The sequence below is a fragment of the Carcharodon carcharias genome, chromosome 2 (assembly GCF_017639515.1).
Source record: "Carcharodon carcharias isolate sCarCar2 chromosome 2, sCarCar2.pri, whole genome shotgun sequence".
Taxonomy (NCBI): domain Eukaryota; kingdom Metazoa; phylum Chordata; class Chondrichthyes; order Lamniformes; family Lamnidae; genus Carcharodon; species Carcharodon carcharias.
This window is the reverse complement of record NC_054468.1, coordinates 183827558-183852435: the sequence shown is the minus strand read 5'-3', so window position 1 is coordinate 183852435 and position 24878 is coordinate 183827558. Positions and strand designations below refer to the sequence as shown.

The following is a 24878-nucleotide window of genomic DNA, read 5'->3' as shown; positions in this document are numbered from 1 at the left end:
TATGGTCTTAAAGACATAACTTACTTTTGCATATTTACATTTTCCTTGCTTGCAGCCTTGCAATACCTGGCAATAGTGCAGGTTTTAGAAAATTAAGCAAAAACAGTTAAAAAACTTTGAAAGTAACAAATTCAGAACTAAGATTAACAGCTAGTTGGCATGCAGATAAACCTTAACTTATTATAAATCACCACAATCTACTGTGTATGCTTATCATAAAGGGCTTTGATTCTTCCCACTTTCATGAGTAAGGTAACCATGGTCAGCACTAAGGAGTTTACTGATGCTATTAGGTGGTTAAACTCCAGCACTGCCTTTGTACACACTTATGGGGTCCCCAAGCCTTAGTTCTGCCAAACAACATGTACGCATTCTGAACTTAAGCGTGTCCTAACAGGGAGAAAGTGTAACTTCTATATCAGGCTAACTCTATCAATGAGATATCCCGTTAGCGTAATGGAGAAGAGCTTTAAACATAGCAGGGTAGATTTTTTATCTTTACCACTGACTTTAGGCATTGCCTGGGTGGAGTGCAGAAAGAAAGAGGCTGTGTGGTTTGCAAGGAGCACCTGAGCCTCCTCACCTGACTTTCCTTTCTGTGCTCCAATAGGGCAATGCTCAACACAGGCTGTAAAGACAAAAATCCGCTTCAGTGATGGGTTTCTATGCATATCGGATATCTTGCAGACAAATAAATCAACAGAGGCCTTCATCCATGTAAATCATCAGCTAATCCTTAAATGCTGGCAACCTACAACAGCTCTGCACCTATACTACCAGCTAATAACATGTGCAAGAACATTTTTTGAAGCGGAATATTTAAATGTCTCAATAAAAAATCCAATTTAAACTTACCTTTATACTTTTGCTGAAATTTAAAGTGAGGGGTATAATACTTTCCTATTTCATTCCATTTAGTCTATTCTCTTCATAAACTATATACAATTTCGGAGGACAGTTAAGGGTCAACCACATTGTTGTTGGTCTGGAGTCACATATATGCCAGGCCTTGTATGGTCAGCATATTTCCCTCCCTGAAGGACATTTCTGAACCAAATAGACTTTAATGATAATGCTGATAGCATCTTCTCCCCCCCAGATTTTTTATTTCATTGATTTGAATATAAATTTCTCAGTTTGTCTCTGAACAATGATATATTACCTGGTTAAATACAACTGTAATTATGCTGGATAGTTTACTGCATCTGGACGCAATTCATAATAAGACCATAGAGTGCTCTATTGTTCAAGTACTAAAAGTCCTTCACACCACACAAGTCAAAGATTTTTATAGCACAGAAGGAAGCCATTCAGCCCATTCTGATTGTGCCTATTCTCTTAAGAAAAAGTTATCCATTTGTCCCATCGTCCTGTCTTTTCTCTAAACACTTGCAATATTCTTCTCAAGCATTTACCCACATCTCTTCTAAAAGCTATTGAGGGTTCTAGTAGTACAATCGATGCCTTAACAAGTTTGAATTTCAAAAAAAATCCCAACTTCCCCCTTCATCCAACTGGTGATAATCTTGAATTTGTGATCTCTAGTTAACAACTGACCAATCAGTGGAAATAGATTTTCCTGCTTTACTTCGTCAAAGCCTCTATGAGACTGCCCATTAGCCTTCTTTATTCTGATGAATAGAGGCCTTACATTGTCAAATCTTTATTAGACCTCCGTATGATCTCTAATGAATATCTACTCCTTTCTCATAATTAAAACTTTGCACCCTTGATATAATCTTTGTGATTTTTTCTGCACTCCTCTGTGATCCGGACAATCTTTCTGAAGTAAGATGTCCAAAACTGCACAGGATATTCTAACTGCTGCAAACCAATCATTTGAATAGTTTTATTGAGACCTATTTGCTTTTGTACTCGAGTCCCCTAGTCATTAAATCTAAGATGCTATATACAATTTTTACAGCTTTATCTATTTTTCTAATAATTTTTAATGTATCTGAATTACTAAGTTTCTCTGCTCCAACACTTCTTTTAAAGTTTTACCACACGTTTACTGTTCTTTCTTTTCTACCTAAAATGCACCGTCTCATCTTTTTCCAAGTTACATTTCATCTGACAACTGCCCAATGTATTAATCTGTCCACACCCTTCATAAGTTACTTGCAAACTTCTTCATAGTTGACCATGTTCTTTATTTTGTGGGCTATCTGCAAATTTTGATGAAGTGCAGATGACCCATACTTTTTCTCGAATTTATCTGGGCTATTTATCTTACCTCACTGAAACTGTTTCAACAGAAAGGTCAGAGTGGGAGCAAGGTGGAGAATTAAAATGACAAGTGACATGAAGCTCAAGGTTATGCTTGTGGGCTGAATGGAGGTGTTCCACAAAGCGGTCACCCAGCCAACGTTTGGTCTCCCTAATGTAGAGGAGACCGCATCATGAACAGCAAATACAGTATATCAAAATGAAAGTAGCACAAGCAAATCTCTGTTTCACTTGGAAGGGATGTTTGGAGCCTTTGGATAGTGATATGGGAGGAGGTGAAAAGACAGGTATTTCATCTCCTGCACTTGCATAGAAAGGTACTGTAGGGAAGGGAGGGGTGTTAGGGTTGACTGGGGAGTGGATCAGGATGTCGCAGAGGCAACAGTCCCTGCAGAATGCTGAAAGGGGAGGGCAGAGGAGGATGCGTTTGGTGGTAGCATCACACTGGAGCTGGGAAAAACAGCAGAGGAAGATCTGTTGAATACAGAGGCTGGTGGGGTAGAAGATGAGGACGAGGGGAACCCTATCATAGTTCTAGGAGGGAGGGGGAGGGCTGAAAGCCAAAGTGCATGAAATGGATCAGATCAAATGGAGGGCCTTTCCACCACGCTGGATGGAATCCTTAGTTATGGAAAAAAGAAGACATGCCAGAATGCTAGTGTGGAAGGCTGCTTTCAGAACAGATGTGACAAAGATTTAGAAACTGAGAGAATGGAGTCCTTACAGGAAACAGGGTGCAAGCAAGTGTAGTCAACGTAGCTGTAGGAGTTCATGGCTTTGTAGTGAATATCATTTGATTGCCGTCTCCATTTCTGGACATGAGGTTAAGTCAAGGAATGGAAGGGAACAGTCAGAGATGGATCAGGTAAAAGGTAAGAGAAGGGTGGAATTGGAAACAATGAAATTTTCCAGTTCATGACAAGAGCAGGAGGCAGCAATGACACAGTCACCAATGTAACAGAAATAGAGATGATGGAGGGGTTCCCAGGAGGACTCAAATAATGAGTGTTACAAAAATGCATAGCTAGGATCCATGTGGTTACCCAAAGCAACACCTTTTTATTTGGAGGAAGTGAGTGGAGTTCAAGGAGAAATTGTTCAGAGTGAGAAGCTTAGCCAGGCAGAGGGGGGCGGTGGTGGTGGATGGGGACAGGATGGGCCTCCACTCAAGGAAGACCATACCGGTGGGGGATGGAGATATAAAAGGATTTGATGTTCATGATAAAGAGGAAACGGTTAGGGACAGGAAACGGAAGATTGTTGAGTGGTGTAGGATATTGGAAGAGTCACAGGTGTAAGTAGAAAGAGACTGGACAAGGGGAGAATAAATGGAGGCTAGATAGGAAGAAATAAGCTCAATGGGGCAGGAACAAGCTGAAACAATGGGTCAACCAGGACAATCTTGTTTATGGATTTTGGGAAAGAGGTAGAAGCACCTATTTGGAGTTGGTGGGCTATGTGGTTCAGGATTGGTGGAGGCTGTGGAGAGTAGATCTCCAGAGGAGGTGAGGTCAGTGACAACACTGAACAGAATGGCTTGATGTTTGGTAGTGGGGTTTTAGTTCAGGTGAGGTAGGAAAAAACGTCAGCTGAGGCTGAACACCAACTGTCCAAGTGAGAGGTCAGTATCCCAGACAACAGGTCAGTGCCCCAGGCAGCAGCAGCATCACATCTGTCAGTGGGTTTGATGAAAATATTAGGGTTGGACCTGAGAGAATGGAATGCAGCAAGTTCAGAGGGGGAACAGGTTCTATTTCCCTTCTACTAGCTTAAAAAATTGATGATTCAGAACTGAAGATAGAAAGAAATTTGTTTCTCTCTGCAGATGCTGCTTGGCCTGCTGAACATTTCCAGTATTTTCTGTTTTTATTTCAGATTTCCAGCAGCCGTAACATTTTGTACCCCCATTAGGGAACATTGCGAATTTTTAAATTTTCTTAAAATACAAAACCCTAATCTAAATCCACACGTTGTTCACTTTCTATTACATTTATCCTCCTCCTTCTAAAAATTTAAACATTAGTTGTACCTCTGGCAGGAACTGGTGGTGTGTTTTCAACTCTTACTTTCAGAATGCACAAACAACTAATCACCGAGATGCCCATCTCAACATGTTTACTGAGATCGCTTCTGGAGACCTTCAGTCATACATATCTTGGAACATGCTAAAGGTAGAGCATTTATGCTTTGGTATTACGATCCCTTGTCCACCAGCAGAATTGTAGGTCAGAATTTGCTGGATCCAGAAATCTGCTGCCCTCTGGTTCTTTTGTCAATTACCTTAAATCTTTGACCTCTGGTTATCCACCCTTCTGCCACCAATTCTTAATCAATTCACTTCTATTAAATCTGCCCTTAATTTTCTCTGCTCTAAGGAGAACAGCTTTCCTCATTTTTTCTTTTATTCATTCATGGGACATGGGCTTCGCTGGCTGGGCCAGCATTTATTGCCCATCCCTAGTTGCCCTTGAGAAGGTGGTGTTGAGCAGCCTTCTTGAACCATTGCAGTCCACGTGGTGTAGGTATACCCACAGTGCTGTTGGAAGGGACTTCCAGGATTTTGACCCAGCAACATTGAAGGAACGGCGATATATTTCCAAATCAGGATGGTGAGTGACTTGGAGGGGAACTTCCAGGTGATGATGTTGCCATCTATCTGCTGCCCTTGTCCTTCTAGATGGTAGTGGTCATGGTTTGGAAGGTGCTGTCAAAGGAGCCTTGGTGAATTCCTGCAGTGCATCTTGTAGATGGTACAAGTGCGGAGATCTTGCAGATCTCCCCACTTAACTCAAGTTCCACATCCCTGGTACCATTATAAATGTAGGTATGGAATTGATAATATAAAAAGTTGACAGGACGCTCACATAAACGCAAGATTTAAAAAAAAATAACCATTCTACTGGGGGAAGGCACTCTTCAGTGTACTGTATTACTAAGCCAATGCAGACCTGAAGGTCTCAGGTTCAAATCCTGAACTGACAGCACATATGGCACCTGACCTTAGCAAGAATTAACACCTTCAGTGAGGGCATGAGAAAAACGGAAAGATTATAGAAAAGTTGACTTGCCTTTTCACCAAGAGTATTAAAATCCAAGCGAAGAATAAGTTGAAGTTTTGAAATTACAGAGTACGTACTTGCAAAGCCAAAAAGCAAATCAAAATTGAAATAAACTAATAAATAATCTTAAGTATACAGTTGCCTTGTGCTGTTCTCACTGCTGCTCCACTTGCACTTGCCCCCTTAACATGGTAGCTGCAAGCACTACTTGAGGAAAGCTCACCTCCATTCTCCAACCATTGGCCAACTCCATCTAACCTGGAAGTGCTTTCTTTGGCCCTGAATCTCTCCAGAATGATAGATTGGAGAGGTTGTAACTGTTCTCCTTGGAGAGAAGAAAGCTAAGAGGAGATTTGATAGAGATGTTCAAAACCATGAGGGGGTTAGACAGAGTAGAGAGGGAGAAGCTGTTCCTGCTTGTAAAAGGATCAGGAACAAGAAGACACAGATTTAAAGTGATTTGCAAAAGAATCAAATGTGGCATGAGAAAAAGCTTTTTCACACAATGAGTGGTTCAGGAAATGTGGTGGAGGTTCAATCAAGGCATTCCAGAGGGCTTTAGATGATCATTTGAATAGAAACAAGGTGCAGGGGTAAGGGGAAAAGGCAGGGCAGTGGCACTAGGTCATAATACTCATTTGGAGAGCCGGTGCAGACATGATGGGCCAAATGGCCTCCCTCTGTACCACTAAAATTCTGTGAGGATCCGCACTTTACTTTCACAGCTCCTGATGCCAACTGGCCTGGTGCCAGCAGTTGAGCAGGTGCATAGGGCACACACTGCAACTTTGCCTGCTGCAGCCATGGGCCAGGTTAGAAGCTCCCTGGGGCAGGATGTAGCCCACAGGCAGTAGTTTGACCAGGAATGGATTATGCCCCTGGCAGCTGTAGACATGGCCGTCAATTTTGGAGCGATCAAAACTGGGGGTACGCAAGAGGCCAGAATTGGAGGTGCACAGATATCTTGGAGGAGGTTACAAAGTTGGAGATGTGAGAGGCCTTGGAGGGAATTAAAAACAAGAACGAAAATTCTATGATTGCAGAATTGCTCAACTAAGAGCCAACGTAGATAAACAAGCACAGGGTGAGTTAGTATATGGGTAGGGGGTTTGGATGAAGTGTAGTTTACAGAGAATGAAGATGGGAGCTGGCCAGGAATGTGCTGGAACAATCAAGTCTAGAGGTAGGAAAGACAAAGATGAAGGCGTCAGCAGCAGCTGAGTTGAGGAAAGGGAAGAGTTGGATGATATTACAGAGATAGAAATAGGCAGTCTTAGCGATGGCCTGGATACGTGATTAGAAGCTCATCTCAGAATCAAATGTGACATGAAGGTTGTGAACAGTCTGGCACACCTCAAGCAGATGCCAGGGAGAGGGGTGGCTAGGGAGCAGAGTTTGTGGCAGGGACCAAGAAAATGGCTTTGGTCTTCCTGATATTTAATTGGAGGAAATTTCTGCTTATCTGGTACTGGAGATCCACCAAGCAGTCTGACAATTTAAAGATAGTTAAGGGATCGAGAGAGCTGGAGCTGAGGTAGAGCATGTATCATCAGCGTACATAGGGAACCTAACTTGTTTTTGGATGATGCCACCAAGGGACAGCAAGTAGATGAAAAAGAGCAGAGGCCAAGGATAGACCCTTGTTGAACTCCAGAGATAATGGTGCGCCCAGGAAGAGAAGCCATCACAAGTAACTCTGGATACAGCTCAATAGTTAAAAGTGGAACCAAGAGGGTACAGTCCCACTTAGCTGGACGACTGAGAAGTGCTAGAAGAGGATTATGTGGTTAACCATGGAAAGACTGCAAACGGGTTGAGAATGACAGGAGGGATAGTTTACCATGGTCATGGTCACATGGGATGTCATTTGTGACTTTGATAAGGGGTGTTTCAATATTATGGCAGAAGTGGAAACCTGACTGAAGGGATTCAAACATGAAGTTCTTGAAAAGATGAACAAGGATTTGGGAGGTGACAGCATGTTCATGGACTTTGGAGAAGGGGTGGTAGGAGAGGGGTCAAGGATTGTTGTTTTTTTTTGAAAGAGGGGTTATGATGGCAGCTTTTCAAGGGAAAGGAACAGTACTTGAGGAGAATGCATCATTAATAATATCAGCCAACCAGGGGACCAAAAGGAAAATTTGCAGTCAGCAATTTAATTGGAAAAAGATTGAAGGAGAAAGATGTAGGCTTCACAGACAAGATGAGCTCAGAGAGGGATGGAGATAGCAGAAAAAGTAGAAAAAGATGTAAGTACAGGGCTCTGCTAAGAGAGAACCTTAGCGGGAGCTTAGCCCAGTGGGCTAGGGAAGAGAAGAAAGCAGCTTAAAGTTATACAGATAGTCTCAATCCCAGTGACAAAGAAATCCATGAGCTCCTCACGCTTGCTGTTGGAGGTGAAGGTGGAAGAGACAGGAGAATAGTGGTTTAAAAAGGATGATTGTAGTAGCGAAAAGAAATTGGAAGTTAACTTTGTATTCCAGGAATAATGACATTTGGCAGAGGAGAACAGGAACCAATAGTGCTTTATGTAGTCCAGCCAAATCTGGCAATGAACCAGTTGTCCACCATATATGTTCAAATTTGTGTCCCAAGCAAGCGCAGATGAGGGCTGCACCAGGTGAAATGACAGGGCTTGAGAGTAAGAAAGACAGTAATGTTTTTAATTGGGGATTAGGATACCAGGTGAGCAGATCAGTCACTGCAGAAAGGTGGTGAACAGACAGCCAAAGACTAGACAATTGGGATTTTGAAATCGTTGTATTTCATTTTCCTTTCCGGTGTCATATTAGTTTAAACCCTCCCCTCAGCATTAGTTAATCTCTAAGTGAGGACATTGGTCCCAGCCTTGCCCTTTGAAGCCCATCTTAAGTACTCAAAAGCCAATATTGGCAGACCTTAATGATATTTTTGTTCAGCTGTTCATTTGTGAAAGTCCTAAGAGGTTACTGATATTACTGATTCACTAGTTCATATTTACTCAACTACCAATAGGACCCATGTGACCAATGAATTCAGGTGCCAATATACAAATTTCTCCTATAGTTAGGAGCTATGAGGTTTGCTTTCCACACCAGATGCAATGCTATGGCTGTATTCTGTAACAGCTGATCTGAAACTGGTTAAAATGTTGTCAGTGGCTTGTGTTTTATTAATTCTCTGTCCCATCCAATAAGAGCCTGTCCACTATCAAAATGAACACTAATTAATAGTAGTTTTTCAGTGAAGTATGACCCAGAACAGAAGGAAAAAAAATACACCAGACGACATCCATTATGGGCACATGTCACATACCATTTTCACTATTTCAGGATAAGCTTGTTCAAGAAGTACACCTCTATTTGAGGTGAGGAAATCCACCAATTCATTCAGGGTTGCTCTTTTGACCTCTTTGCTCTTTAGGTCAGAAACAGAGTCCATGAAATCAAAAATCACACAGCACTGCTGGAGTTTCTGACAGAAGAGATCATGCTGTTCAGCATTTGGAGCATCTGTAGAAAGAGGAAAAGATACACTCATTCATCATTTAGGCACTTCATTTATTCGAAAAACCTCCAATAACACTCGTTTATGTTTGATCCTTTTCCAGTAATACTACTGGATTTCAATTCATTAGGTATCACAAAGTACAAAAATTTCAGGCATTGTCATAAACACTTTTCATAATCAGTGCCAATATTTATTTGTTCACTATGGGTGAAACTTTGTCATTAACCTCACCATTAATGGGATAGAACATTTAAAAAGATTACTTTTAGTTCAAACTGTCCTCCCATTTTGTGGTAGAACAAGATCTACAATAATCTTAATTGATTTATCTTTAAAAACAAAACTCCCAGCACTGTATTTTCTTAATTTAGGAGACATAAGAACAAGAGTAGGCCATTCAGCCCCAAGTCTTTCAACTAAATCCAGTTGCAGCTCATCCAATGCTTTGAATCAATTTAACACCATCCATATTCAATGGTCCAAACAAAACCTTTTCATGAACATCTTTTTGCACTGACACTTTCAATGGCCTATAAATACTTATGGGAAAGAAACCCCTGAACTGATTAAACTTTATCTATACAATAACCCTATCATTCAAATTCCAAATATGCTTCACCATTATGGAAATTTCAGAATAGTTCTGCACACAGGATAGCAATCCACACAGGCAAACACTTTCTAAAAGGAGCAATATTGTGTGCAGTCAACATATGAATTCCATGATGACTGAAACCTCAAGCATGTATACATTCTTCCTGAGGTAACTTAGTAAGTAACTTGCCTATTTAGAACAAAGCAACAAACCATTTCTTACAGCCATTTATGTGGGCCACAACTTAGCCAATACCTCAACAACTAGACGAAATTATTAAATTTAACTTGACAATGACAAATAGCATTTAAATGCCTTTAATGTAGCAAAATGTCCAAAGGTGCTTAAGGAAATATTGCGTGCACGATGTACAGAAAAACTGCCTACGAAAGCCACAGAGGCTGCCTAAGGATCTATCCAACTGAGACCTCATTTGCATTTATTATTCTGCTCACCTCTTTAAAAAAAATCTCAATATTTAAAATCTCTAAGTATAACTGTATAGACAATTGTTTATCAAACTGTTCTATGTGGGTGATCCCGTGGAAATATACATTTGGGCACCGTATCTTAATTGCAGAAAATATTTTGTGTAATTGTAGGGCAGCATAAAGAGAAAGTAAACAAATACATAAAAATCAGAAATCAGATTTTCCTTACAGATCCCTAAAGTTCTAAGGACCCCAGCATGCAAACTTCCAATTGAGGTCAAAATTTTCTCTTGGGAGAGTTTTTATTTTTAAAAAAAGTTCTAAAAGCAGTTTCTGATAGATCAGTGCAATTCTGCCGTGACCTTTCTAAATTTACTTAACAAACTTGTTCTTAGTTTTCAAAGTTTAATCAATAAACAGAAAAATGCAACAGCTTATATGCAAGAAAAAAGCATCTGCTTTTAAGCTTAACAAAATAATTTGTGCACATTTGTTTCCTGTTTTCATTGAAGCGGTATCATACATTTTCAATAGTATTACTTCAGAATAAAACTGGGCTGTGCCAATCTTTAAAAAAAATCACAGAATTGTTACTCCTAATGCTACTTCCAACTGGTGTTAAATATGCAGGAGGACAGATTCATCAGCTGAGGAAGGGCAGTAGATGTAATCAGCAGGTGGCTTTCTTGCCAATGTTTGACCTGATGTCATGAGATTTCATGGGATCCGAAATAAATGTTGAGGGCTGCCAGGGCCACACTCTCCTAAATTTATCACATTGTGCCCCTACCTCTTGTGGGTCTGCCCTGCAGATAAGACAGACTACACAACAAGTTGTCTTCGTCTGGGAATTTGGCTGGAAACAGAATTCTGTGACTATGACTACGTCAGTCTGTTGCTTGACTAATCTGTGTCACTGCTCTCCCAATTTTGGCTAAAGTCCCCAGATGTTAGTGAGGGGAGGATTTACAGAGCTCAATGGGCTGGGTGTGCCTTTGTCATGTCCGAATCCAATACCTAGGTCAAAGCTCAGCAGCCCATTCAATCTTCTTGTTATTGTACATTTTGTAGCGCTTTGAAGCATTGTAAATGTCACTGCATTTTGAATGCTAAGGCACCTTCAGGGTGTGTTGCCAGCTTTAATACTGATTTGGTTTACACAAAAGGTACAGTTGGGATGGTAGTATGCACTAAAAATTGAGGGGTTCACCAAATGTGGAAGGAACACAGCTCCTTCATACATATAAGAATTCACTAACACTTTGCAAGGAGGTTAAGAACTGTCAAGGGAGAAGGAGAAAAGGTAGAAAATGACAAGCAATTCAGCATGTGAATATATGAACAGAAATCTTAAAGGACACCTTAATAGAATAACAATAAGTCTTGCCTCAGAGTACCCTGGAGCAAAATATTTGTTGCTATTGTTGAAATTTAAATGATGGGGATTAATATGAAGCTGCAAAAAAATGTAACCAAATATGCTTACTCAATCCACATGTGCTTGTGACCAGTAACCAAATAAATATTTTTGCCACTTTTCGCATGCGATATGAATCGACATGGACAGATATAAGTAGTGACACATGGTGCTTTTGAGACTGAAAATACTCCATGGGGCTTCACAAGAGCATAATCATACAAAAAAAATCGAAGCTAGTTAAATTTGGAGCTATTAGGATAAGCAGCCAAAAGCTTGGGTCAAAGATGTGGGTTTTAAGAATGCTCTTAAAGCAGGACAGGTAGATAGGTGGAACAGCTTAGGGACAGAATTTCAGAGCATGGGGCGTAAGCATCTGAAGCCACGGCTGCCATTGGTGATGAGGGAAAGTATGTATGAGAGGTCAAAGTTCAAAGAATAAGCACTGTGATGGTGTGGGGGTGTTGTAGGTGTGGAAGGGCAAGGCTATTAAAGGACATTAAACATAAAGATTAAACTTCTAAATTTGAGATGTTTGGAAGCCAGGAGCCAAAGTACATCACAAGGAAAGGCGTAATAAGTGAATTATGACTGAAAAAGACGAAACAAACTTGAGCTCATATAATACCTTTCAGAACCCCAGGACATCCCAAAGTGCTTTGCAGCCAATGAAGTCATCACTGCTGTAAAGGCACAAAATATGGCAGCCAACTGCCACACAGTAACATCCCACACTCAGCAATGCGATAAATTATATCAGTGTCGGTTGAGGAATAAATGTTGGCCAGGACAGTGGGAGAAGTTCCCTGGTCTTTTTGACAAGTTCCATGGGGTCTTTTACATTCACCTAAGGGGACAAACACCTTGGCATCTCCAACAGTGCAGCATGCATTCAGAATTGTGCTGGATTGTCAGTCACGATTATTCACTCGTGTTTTGGAGTGGAATTGAGTACACACAACCTTCTGACTCAGAATGCTACCACAGACAAAATGGCTTTATGCCATGCTCTGATAATGTCAGTCATACTATCCATCCCAAAGGTATATCTCCATCAAAGTTTGGAAAAGAACTGTTGCAAGATAGATAACAGCACATTCTCTTTTACCATCCTTTAATTTCAAAGTAAAAATAAGGGTCTTCAGTTAGATTTATATTAAGAAAGGTTAACCCCTTCTAGGTTCTGAGAAAGTTTTTCTACCTGAAATGTACTCTTGTCAGTTCTTTTTTGAGCTACTGGATGGCCAGCTGGGTATTTCTAACATTTTCTGTTTTTATTTATAAAAACTTCTAAATTTTAATACCAAACCAAATATAACAGATATTCAAGAGGAACTGTGATGAGGTTAGGCACAATTTAGTGCAAGATAGGGCATGAGTAGCAGGGTTTTCCTGCATAAGTGTACAGTTTTCAGAGGATGGAGGATGGGTGGTCGGCAAGGAAAACTTTGGAATACCAGAACCTGAAGGCAGCATTTCACATCTCAGAATGCCGTAAAGTGATTCAAAACCATTGAGTACAATAACTGTTGAAATGTACGAAATGCAGCACCTGATTTGCACAAATTTAGAAAATCACCATTAGGGCATGGCAAATGATATGTGCCAGGCAGACCAAATCCACAGGGGAAACTTGGTCATGCTATCACAACAGTTTTCTAATCCGTACTTATTACGAGAAGATGTGTACACTGAGTTCAAAAGTAATGAGTCTACCAAGACCTTCAGAGATTTTAAAAGTTAAATTAAAATATTAATTAACAAAATAAAAGATTTCAAGCACATATAAGACTACAATTACTACTATAACAAATCCTAAAATTACTAATTAACCTGGCTCCCAGTTACACTCCCTTTAAGGCAACAGTCCAAAATAGATTTTAGATTTGAAACAGAGGCAGCAAGTTGAACACAATACCCACTTCACAGTGGAATTCCAAATGGCTTTTTCCCAACTTCAGTTTCATTACATAGCAGACTTATGACTGGAGGCTTCATTGAGGCTATTTCACACACTCTTGTTAGATCTTACATGGCCTTCCCACAGAGCCTTTCATTCTCTTTTATATATGTTTCTCTCCTTTTAATGTGTAAATTATATTGTTCCATACATATTTGAAACTGTATCTTCATCATAATATAAAAATAAATATTGTCAGTAACCTTTGGGAAAAAATAAACACTCCTTAGCCTTAAGTATCTGGCTAGGATTCCTTTGAAATCTAAATCCCTCTAAAAATGCAAATTCTCTTCACACCTTACATCGTGCATTCATGCTTACTCATTAGCATGTCAAGCACCTAGCTGCTTTTGATGATTTCAAACCCGCAGTCTACATGACTCCAAATGTAATTAAAACACACAGATGGACCTAACAATATTTACCATGATAAACCTACTTCACAATAAACCAGAAAAATATTATGAAAATTATTATACTTTCGTCACAGCACTCTCTAAATCTGATTAGTTTGTTGTTGAATAGCAAATGCAGAGGCCAAGGCAGCTTCAATTGCACTTTGCTAACAACTAATATTGTACTAGATTACAATTTTTAATAAAAAGAAAATCTCAATATTCATGGTCTCTTTTTTAATACTTTGTCACTGTAACCATAGCTCTGAATTATTGTCTGAATAATTCGTTCCTTTTTCACAGTTTTACTGCAGGTAATGCATACTTTGCAAACACAAGTAATTTTAGAACTCGAATACAATGATCACATTCACAGAACTCGACAGCATCGTAACATGCATGGAATACAAGTAAATTAGTGAATTCCAAAATCTTTCTAGATTAAGGAGTCTTCACAGGCAGAAACCACAATTGTACGATATGTTTTAGTTCTCCATCTTTAAAAAGATGCATCCAGGAAAATCAAACTAGATCCAAAAGAAGGATGTGCATGTATGGAAAGCCTTGAAATTTAAACTAAGTTTGCAAAAGCACATCAGCAGTGGAAACTCCCAATGCCAGAGGGAAAAAAAATCATTACTCCATAAAAGAACATGAACTCCGCAGTTTAAACCTTGCTCCGAGAAAATTACATCAGTTTTTCTTCTGAACTGGTTCTGACATTGATTTTTATGCCTTTGGGTTGAATAGGCACATGAATTTTTTGTTAAGTAAAAGGAATAGTAAACAAAACTTAAACATAAAACCAATGCTTGAAGCATTCCTCACATTCATTCCTGTTCTTACAATCAAAAAACCAACATTCTACAGACAGCTGTCATTGACAGAAAAGCAAAAAATTTAACTACCAAGATATTAACACACCCAACAATGTTACACAAATTTGTGCCCCTATCAAATTTTTTAAAATTTAAAGTTCTCACCAAAAGCAAAAGATACAGAGCATGGAAAGCTGCAGGATTACCTGAACAATTTTATAATGTGATTAAGCTTATTTTAACAAACAAGCAGTAGACCCTAAAAACAGTATCAGGCCAGATTTAAGTACAAGTGACAAGTCATAACTAATTAAGGACACTCTGGATTCAGCACAAATGGGACACCCATACATTAGAACCGGGGAAACTGAAAAGTTCCTCACCCCATCTAACCTGTGAATACATGGAGAGGCTGGATAATGCAAGATAGAAAATGGGAACACAGCTGTTCCTAGCAAATCCAAGAGAATGTCACTGCCAGGTACGTTACTACAACTTCTTGCACCCTGATCTGCCAATTGCTCCCATCTCCGTGTCCATGTGGACCCTAAGGTATGTAAAATTACTGCTCAAACAAGCTGTAAACAACCTATAAATTATATGACAAGAAAATGTAAAATATTTAAACCAACATGCAATCTATACTTTCAAAAAAAAATTCAATATTGGATTAGTTGCCAGGGCTTGAAAACTGTAGCTATGAGGAGAGATTGAATAGACTAGGGTTGTTTTCCTTAGAACAGAGGAGGCTAAGGGGTGACCTAATTGAGGCGTACAAAATTATAAGAGGCCTAGATAGGGTAGACAGGAAAGACTTGTTTTCCCTAGCTGAAGGGTCAATTACCAGGGGATATAGATTTAAGGTGATTGGTAGAAGGACTAGAGGGGACATGAGGAAAGACTTTTTCATCCAGAGGGTGGTGGGCATTTGGAATTCACTGCCAAAGTTGATAGTTGAGGCTGAAACACTCAACTCATTTAAAAAAGGTACCTAGTTCTGCACCTGAAGTGCTGTAACCTACAAGGCTAGGGACCAAATGCTGGAAAGTGGGAATAAAATGAGTGACCAGTTTCCTTTTTCTCTTTTTGGCCAGCACAGACACAATGGGCTGAATGACCTCTTTCTGCACCGTAACTTCTATGATTCTGTGGTTCAAATACAACAGGAAACTATAGGCCAGTTAGTTTGACATCTGTCATGGGGAAGGAGTTAGAATCGATCATGAGGGAGGTTATAGCTGGGCACTTAGAAAAGCTCACGGTAATCAGGAAGACTCAGCATGGCTTTGTGAAAGGGGAATCAAGTTTAACCAATTTATTGGAGTTCTTTGAAGGAGTAACATGTGCTGTGGATAAAGGGAAGTTTGTAAATGTGCTGTACTTCGATTTCCAGAAGGCATTTAATAAGGTGCCACATAAAAGGCTATTGCGGAAAATTAAATGCTCATGATATAGGAGGTAACACCTTAGCATGGATAGAAGGTTGGCAGAAAACAGAGTATGCATAAATGGGTGGTCTGCTGATTGGCAGGATGTGATGAGTGGAGTCCCGCAGGGGTCTGTGCTGGGGCTTCAACTTTTTAAAATTTATATCAATGACTTAGATGAGGGGAGTGAAGGCATGCTGACTAAATTTGCAGATGACATAAACAAAGGTAGGAAAGTATGTTGTGAAGAGGACATAAGGAGATTGCAGATGCATATAGAAGGGTTGAGTGGGCAAAATTTTGGCAGATGAAGTATAATATGGGAAAATATAAAGTTGTTCACTTTAGCAGGAAGAAAAAAAAAAGCAGAGTATTACTTAAAAGGAGAACAGCTGCAGCATTCCAAGGTGCAGAGGGGGTCTAGGTGTTCTAGTGTACGAATCACAAAAGTTATTATGCAGGGGGCCTGTGCCAAAATTGGGAGAGCTATCTCACAGACTAGTCAAGCAACAGCTTAACATACTCATGGAATCATATCTTACAGATCATGTCCCAAACACCACCATCCCCATCCCTGGGTATGTCCTGTCCCACTGGCAGGACAGACCCAGCAGGGGTGGCGGCACAGTGGTATATAGTCAGGAGGGAGTTGCCCTTGGGGTCCTCATGAAGTCTCATGGCATCAGGTCAAACATGGGCAAGAAAACCTCTTGCTGATTACCATGTAAAGTACCCCCCCCCGCAGCTGATGAATCAGCTGATGAATCAGTTGAAAGCTACTTGGAAGAAGCACTGAGGGCGAGCAGAATGTGCTCTGGGTCGGGGGAATTCAATCTCTATCACCAAGAGTAGCGCGGTAATACCATTACTGACTGAGCTGATCAAGTCCTAAACAACATAGCTGCGAGACTGGGTCTGCGGCAGCTGGTGAGAGAATGAACAAGAGGGAAAAACATACTTGACCTCATCCTCATCAACCTGCCTGTCGTAGGCGCATCTGTCCATGGCAGTATCGGTAGGAGTGACCACCACACAGTCTTCACATTGACGATACCCTACATCATGTTGTGTGGCACGACTACCGTGCTAAATGGGATAGATTTCAAACAGATCTAGCAACTCAAGACTGAGTATCCGTGAGGCACCGTGGGCCATTAGCAGCAGCAGAATTGTACAACCACAATCTGTAACCTCATGGCCTGGCATATCCCCCAGTCTACCATTATCACCAAGCCAGGGGATCAGTGAAGAGTGCAGGAGGGCATGCCAGGGACAGCATCAGGCATACCTAAAAATGAGGTGCCAACCTGGTGAAGCTACAACACAGGACTACTTGCATACCAAACAGCATATGCAGCAAGTGATAAACAGAACAACCAACGTATCAGACCTAAGCTCTGCAGTCCTGTCACATCCAGTCGCAAATGGTGAACGACAATTAAACAACTCACTGGAGAAGGCTCCACAAACAATGATGGAAGAGCCCAGCACAACAGTGCAAAAGATAAGGCTGAAGCATTCACAAAAATCTTCAGCCAGAAGTGCCAAATGGATGATCCATCTCAGCCTTCTCAAGAGGTCCCCAATATCACAGATGTCAGTCTTCAGCCAATTTGATTCACTCTACGTGATATCAAGAAACATCTAGAGGCATTGGATACTGAGAAGGCTATGGGCCCTGACAATTTCCTACAACAGTACTGAAGACTTGTGCTCCAGAACTTGTCGTGTCCCTAGCCAAGTTGTTCCAGTACAGCTAAAACACAGGCATGTACACAGCAATGTGGAAAATTGCCGAAATATGCCCTGTACACAAAAAAACCATGGCAAATCCAACCTGGCTAATTACTACTCCATCAGTCTACTCTCCATTATCAAGCAGCACTTGCTTAGCAATAACCTACGCTCTGGCGCTCAGCTTGGGTTCTGCCAGGGTCACTCAGCTTCTGACCTCATTATAGCCTTGGTTCAAACATGGACAAAAGAGCTGAACTCCAGGGGTGAGGTGAGAGTGACTGCCCTTGACATCAAGGCAGCATTTAGCAGTGTGGCATCAAGGAGCACTAGCAAAACTGGAGCCAATAGGAATCAGGAGAAAAACTCTCCACTGGCTTGAGTCATACCTAGCACAAAGGAAAATGATTGTGGTTGCTGGAGATCAATCATCTCAGTTCCAGGACATCACTGCAAGAGTTCCTCAGGGTCATGTCCTAGGCCCAACTATCTTCGGCTGCTTCATCAATGACCTTCCTTCCATCATAAGGTCAGAAGTGGAGCTGTTCACTGATGATTGCACAATGTTCAGCGCCATTCGTGGCTCCTCCAATACTGAAGCAGTCCATGTCCAAATGCAGCAAAACCTGCACAATGTCCAGGCTTGGGCTGATAAGTGGCAAGTCACATTTGTGGCACACAAGTGCCAGGCAATGGCCATCTCCAACAAGAGAGGATCTAACCATTGCCCCTTGATATTCAACAGCATTACCATCTCTGAATCCCCCACTATCAACTTCCTGGGGGGGTTATCATTGACCAGAAGCTGAACTGGACTAGCCATATAAATACTGTGGCTGCAAGAGCAGGTCAGAGGTTAGGAATCTGTGATGAGTAACTCACCTCCTGACTCCGCAAAGTCTGTTCAACATTTACAAGGCACAAGTCAGGAGTGTGATGGAATACTCTGTGCTTGCCTGGATGAATGCAGCTCCCACTACTCTCAAAAAATTTGCCACCATCCAGATCAAAGCACACCACTTGTTTGGCACCCCTTCCACAAACATTCACTCCCTCCACCACCAACAAACAGTAGCAGCAGTGTGTACCATCTACAAAATGCATTGCAGAAACTTATCAAGAGTCCTTAGGCAGCACCTTCCAAACCCACTACCGCTACCATCTAGAAGGACAAGGGCAGCAGATACATGGGAATACCACCACCTGGAAGTTTCCCTCCAAGCCACTCACCATCCTGACTTGGAAATATATCACCGCTCATTCACTGGGTCAAATTCCTGGAACACTCTCCCTAACAGTAGTGTGGGTGTACCTATACCACAGGGACTGCAGCAGTTCAAGGAGGCAGCTCACCACCACCTTCTCAAGGGCAATTAGGGATGGCAATAAATGCTGGCCTAGCCAGTGATGCCCACATCCCCATAAATGAATTAAAAAATAGGTACAGCAAGTAATAGAGGTGGCTAATGGAATGTTATCCTTTATTACAAGAGGAATTGAACATAAAAGTAAGCATTTTTTGCTTGTTACAGAGGGCATTGGCGAGACCACATCTCAAATGTTGTGTGCAGTTTTGGTCTCCTAATTTAAGGAAGGATGTAAATACATTGGACGCAGTTCAAAGGAGCTTTACTGGATTGATACCTGGATTGGATTGTCTTATGAGGAAAGATTAGACAGGCTGGACTTGTTTCCACTGGAGTTTCGAAGAGTGAGAGGTGACTTGATTGAAGTATATAAGATCCTGAATGGTGTTGACAAGGTGGACATAGAAAGGATGTTTCCTCTGGTGGGCAAGTCTAGAACTAGAGGGCACTGTTTTAAAATTAAGTGTTGCCCTTTTATGACAGAGATAGAGGAGAATTTTTTTCTCTGGGGGTTCTGCAACTTTGGAACTCTGCCTCTGAAGATCATGGAGGCAGGGTCATTGAATATTTTTAAGGTAGAGGTAGATTTGCCCATAGTCCTTTAATTTTTTCTCATCAGGTATTCATCTAGTCCCCTTATGAAAGTTACTAGTGATTCAGTTTGTACCACCCTTTCATTGCAGATCCAAACAAGTTGTTAGGTCGAAGATGTTTTCCTTACACTGTCGCTGGTTCTTATGTTAATTACCTTAAATCTGTGTCATTCAATTACAGATTCTTGTGCCACTGGAAACAGTTTCTCCTTACTTACTCTATCAAAATCCTTCATGATTTTGAACATCGCGTTTAAGTCTCTCCTTAACCTCTGCTGTTGTGAGAATATCAGCAGTTTCCCTGGGCTTTCAATTTAACTGAAGTCTTTCATCTATGGCAACAACTATGGTAAATCTCCTCTTTAAGGCCTTGCCATCCTTCTGAACATGTGGTGGTCACAGAAATAGGCATAATACTCCAGCTGGGGCCTAACCAAGTGATTTCAAAGGTTCAGCATAACTTCCTCGCTTGCGCTCTATATCTCTATGTGTAACACCAAGGATCCCTTATCTTTAACAGCCACCTCAACTTGCCCTGCTACCTGCAAACGGCATGTGTACATATGCACCCACGTATGCCTATTTCTGCACCCTGTACATTTAGTTTATATTGCCTGTCCTCACTCATTCTTCTTATCAAAGTACGTAATTTCATGCTGCATTAAATTTCAACTGCCAGGTGTCTCACCAGTCTACCTACATTCTTCTGAAGCTTGTGACATCCTCTCTACTGCTTGCTACATTTCCAATTTTTGAGTCATCAGCAAACTTTGAAATGATGCCGCACATACCTAGGCCCAGGTTATTAATATACAATTTAAAAGAGTAGTGATCTCAACACCAGTCCCTGGGCCTGGGAAACATCATATGGTGCCTTCTAGTCTGACAAGTAACCATTCACAATCACTCTCCGTTTTCTGCCCCTTGGCCCATTTTGTATCGATACTGCAACCGCCCCTTCAATCCAACAGCTTTCAATTTTACAAGCAGTCTGTATGTGCTACTTTATTAAATGCCTTTGGAAAATCAATATGTACATCATCAAGATGAACTCTCTTCATTATTTCAAATAGCTTAATCAAGTTAGTGAAATATGATATGCCTTTATCAAGCCTGTGCTGGACTTTCATCTGCTAATCCAATTTTCCCCCCAAGTGCAAATTAATTGAATAAGGATACACAGCTATGCCAAGATACTTCGATTACAGCAATACTTGGAAGAAGGAAATAAAGAAAATAAACTGATCAACTTTCATCAAGATTCGGATCAGCATCTTCAGATCTTTTCATCACATGAACCATGCAGTCTTACAAGTTATGCGATTCAAATTAGATGTATCTGTCCTCCCCACTCACGTCATAACTGAAAATGCTGGAAGAACCTTTCCCTCCAAACTTAAATGGCCTTTGCAGCTAATGTACTGTTACCTAATGATCTGGAAAAAGAGATGTGTTTCCTAATTGATCAGAAACCTCAATATTAGGATGTTGGGGAGAGCCAAGAGGTGAATAAAGACAAATTATATCTCAATGAGCTAATTACTGTCTCCTCTTGGAAACTACTGGATGTCTCCCCACAACATTCATGGTCTACAGATGCCCAAAGGGTAATCCACTGCTTGCATAAAGCGTAACCGGACGCACTACAAAAAGGAAAATCTGGTAGAGAGGTTTGCATACTCTTTATATAGCCAACCATGTTTTCCTTCTATTAATTGCGACCTTTGCCTTTCTATCCTTTGCCCAAACTTTGCTCGAGGTCTAGGTGGAAAGATAAAAATCGACCCAAATGTGTAACATAAATGAAAATGGTACAACTCATTTATGAAACACAGGAAAGAAAGATTTATATTTACAGAATTTAGCCATTTTATGTACACAAACTATTGTGAAAGCCACTGATCCATGAAGAGCAGATTTCACTGGTTACCTCAGGTCCATACTAACTGGATAATTCTGGCCAACCTGCTCCTCCACAGAAGAGGAGCAAAATTATTTCGAATTCCTCCATAGAGCCTGTTGGAACTAGAGACACTGCTTACAAATTTAAAAAGTCTGAATGGTACTTTATTAGTAACTCTCCAACTTTGTATTCCCCCTGGTGTTTCTGTAAGTGCTTCCTCAATTGGAAGCTCTTCCTGTTTTTCTTCTTCTCCACATAACCCCAACTTTTCAAACACAATGGTGTTTCACAATGATCTTTCCAACAATTTGCTTAGATACGATGTGAAAGTTTATTTAGTTTCCAAATGGCTCACGTTGTCCCATTTTAGCCATCCAGTTGTCCAAACATTCACATTGAGTATATAATTTACTTTTATCCCATTATAATGCTAAATTTTTATGGAGAAAATAAAAATTATGCAGACTAGGAAGGTTTGCAGTTTAATCACTAAATGGCATATATTTGCCACATTTACTCGTCCCATTCACAAAAGTATTGGACAACTGTTTCTTCGACCATGTCTCCCAAACCTGCAGCCTCCACCACCTAGCAGGACAAGGCTTGCAGGTGCATGTGATCACTATCATTTCCAAGTTCCCTGCCATCCCACTTGGACAGATATCACAGTTCCTTCATCACTGCTGGATCAAAATCCTGCAATTTCCTACATAATAGCACTGTGCGAGTACTTTCACCATATGAACAGCAATGGTTAAGGCACCACCCAGCACCTTCTCAAGAACAACTACGGATCGGCAACTAACGTTGGTCTTGCCAGGGACACCCATATTCAGAAAAGGAATCTTATTAAAAACTGTTGGCTTTAATATCAAGTAACATTTGCAATACACAAGTGCTAGGTAATGACCATCTCCACAGAGAGTCTAACTACCTCTCCATGACATTCAATGAGATCACTGAATTGCCACTGTCAACATCCTGGGCATCACCATCGACCAGATAATTACCTGGGCCAGCTACATAAATACTGTAGCTACAAGAGCAAGTCAGAAGTGGGTATTCTATGGTGAGGAGCTCATATCCTGACTCCCCAAAGCCTTTCACCATGTACAAGACACAAATCAGGAGTGAGATGGAATGCTCTCCACTTGCCTGAGTAAGTATAGCTTCAGTGACACTCAAGAAGCTTAATACCATCCAAGACAAAGAAACCTTCTTGACTGGCACTCTATCCACCACCTAAAGCATTCATCCCCTCCACCACAGGTGCACCGTGGTTGCAGTATGTACCATCTGCAAGATGCCCTGCAACAACTCGCCAAGACTTCGGAGACAGCATCTTCAACCCGCTACTTCTCCCTCAAAGAACAAGACAGCAGGTGCATAAGGCCACCACCTCCAAGTTACACACCATCCTAACATGAAAAGATTTTGCTGTTCTTTCATCATCTTTGGATCAAAATCCTGCAATTCCCTCCCCATCAGTACTATGGGTGCACCTATGCTACATGGACTTCTGCAATTCAAGACAACAGCTCTCCACCACCTTCTCCAGGGCAACTAGGGATGGGCAATAAATGCTAGCCTACCAGCAACACCCATACCCCATGAATATTTTTTTAAAATCACCAGGATATGACAAGAAAAAGGCTAAATCCACTGTAGTGCCTGGTCCTAATAATTACCCAGTTATTATATGGAACTACATGTGTGGATAGCTGAAAAAGACAGGATGTCCCCATAGTTCAGTAGCTGGTGAACACCTATTATCCAAGTTCCCAAAATAGTTGCTTGGGCTGCCAAGGTCTAAGATTCTAAACCCCAACAAAATTCACGACTTACAAAAGTAAAGGAGGAAATATGAACAAACATTCACAAATTCATTAACATTCCGAAAGAATTCAAGATCCCTAAATAAAAAGGTAAACAGAATGTAATCTCATTTCAAAGTAAACTGTATTGTTTATTTAATTGTTTTGCTGTTGGCCAACAAAACATTAGTTATAACAGCTATTTTCAATTTCTGGGTGAAAACAACTCATATGAATGCAAGACTGGAAAGCATATGGTTGTGTGGAAGGAACATATCTCAAGGCTTTAAGACAACACATCACCCTTGCTATTTGGTGTTTTATAATGGCTTCAATGCAAATACTAATATGGCTTTCTTTACTTGCATTCCAAAAATGATTTTATGAACATGAAGTCATTTACTCTTTATTTAGATAGTTTAAGATGGTTGTAATTTAAAGTGGGTTGAGAACATAATAGGATCAGAAATAAGCCATATGGTTCCCAAGCCTGCTCTATAATTCAGTAAAAACATGGCTAAACTGTTATATCAACTCTATTTTTCAATACCATCCCTATATCCCTTGGTATCAAAAACATTTATCAATCTCAGTCTTGAATATGCTCAATGACAGAGCAACCACAACCCCTGAAATAGAGAATTCCATAGACTGGCAACTCTCTGAATGAAGTTCTTCTCATCTCAGTCCTAAATGGTCAGCACTTTATCCTGAGGCTATAACTGGTAGTTCTAGACCAATGGTTCTCAAGCTTTTTGTCTGCAGGCCACTTAGGCGAGTCAAAAGACAGACAAGCTACCAGACCCATTTTCACTGCAAAATACATTTTGCTTTTATTGAGACACCAACGAGGTGATGTCTGGTTCCAAGCTGGAGCACTTCAATCCCAGGTTGGGCTCCACGTTCAGCCGGTTCCTCTTTGTTTTCACCACAAATGTTGAAAATCTGATCTTGCGGTTCTACGTTGCAACAGTAACATAAATTTTGTTTATATATCTACATTGTTATTGCTTACGCTTATGACTACATGTACTGTGCATGCAGGAGCCAATCTGGTTTGTGTGACAGCATGCAAGTGGCACAGATGAAGTTTCTGGCCTGTTCTCTCGTATGGCCTCACTTCTGGTGTAGCATTTTGGACCAGTCCATAGACCACCTGGAGGATTCTGGAGACAACTGGTGATCTGTGGACCACAATTTAAAAACCACTGTCCAGCCTGGTGAAACAGCCTCTCACGTCAACCCTGTCATTCCTTTAAGAATTTTGTATGCTTCAATGAGATCACCTCTCATACTTCTGGACTCCAAAGAGTATAGGTCCAATCTCTCCTCATAGAACAGTTTTCTCATACAAGAGACACAGCTTATGGTGAGTCAGGGAAGTAAGTTGGGTTGGTGGAGAGGGGAAGGAGTAAGCAACAATGTAACAATCATCATGTAATACACAATATATCAAGATTTATTAGGGCCACAATTTGCACTAACTCCACAAGTCAAATTTAATTTGTTTTCAAGTTATTCTAGGAATTATACTGATTCTGTGAAGACTGAATGCAGTGACTCTGTCCATTTTTGCGTGGAAACAGCAAGTAAATGTCCTTGATTATTATACTTTGCTTCAACATGCACAAGACAGTAGGCAACATA

At 40.8% G+C, this 24878-nt stretch overlaps 1 protein-coding gene across 4 annotated transcripts in view; it reads right to left on the bottom strand.

The window, feature by feature from the left end:
* Nucleotides 1-24878, bottom strand: part of ppp2r5a (protein phosphatase 2, regulatory subunit B', alpha isoform) — a 236953-nt gene that overhangs the window by 105800 nt on the left and 106275 nt on the right. For all 4 annotated transcript variants that reach the window (XM_041182923.1, XM_041182921.1, XM_041182920.1 and 1 more), the window contains exon 2: nt 8583-8779. In XM_041182923.1, the coding sequence (XP_041038857.1) occupies nt 8583-8708 (126 nt within the window). In that variant the 5' untranslated portion in view covers nt 8709-8779. The remainder of the gene's footprint in view (nt 1-8582; nt 8780-24878) is intronic.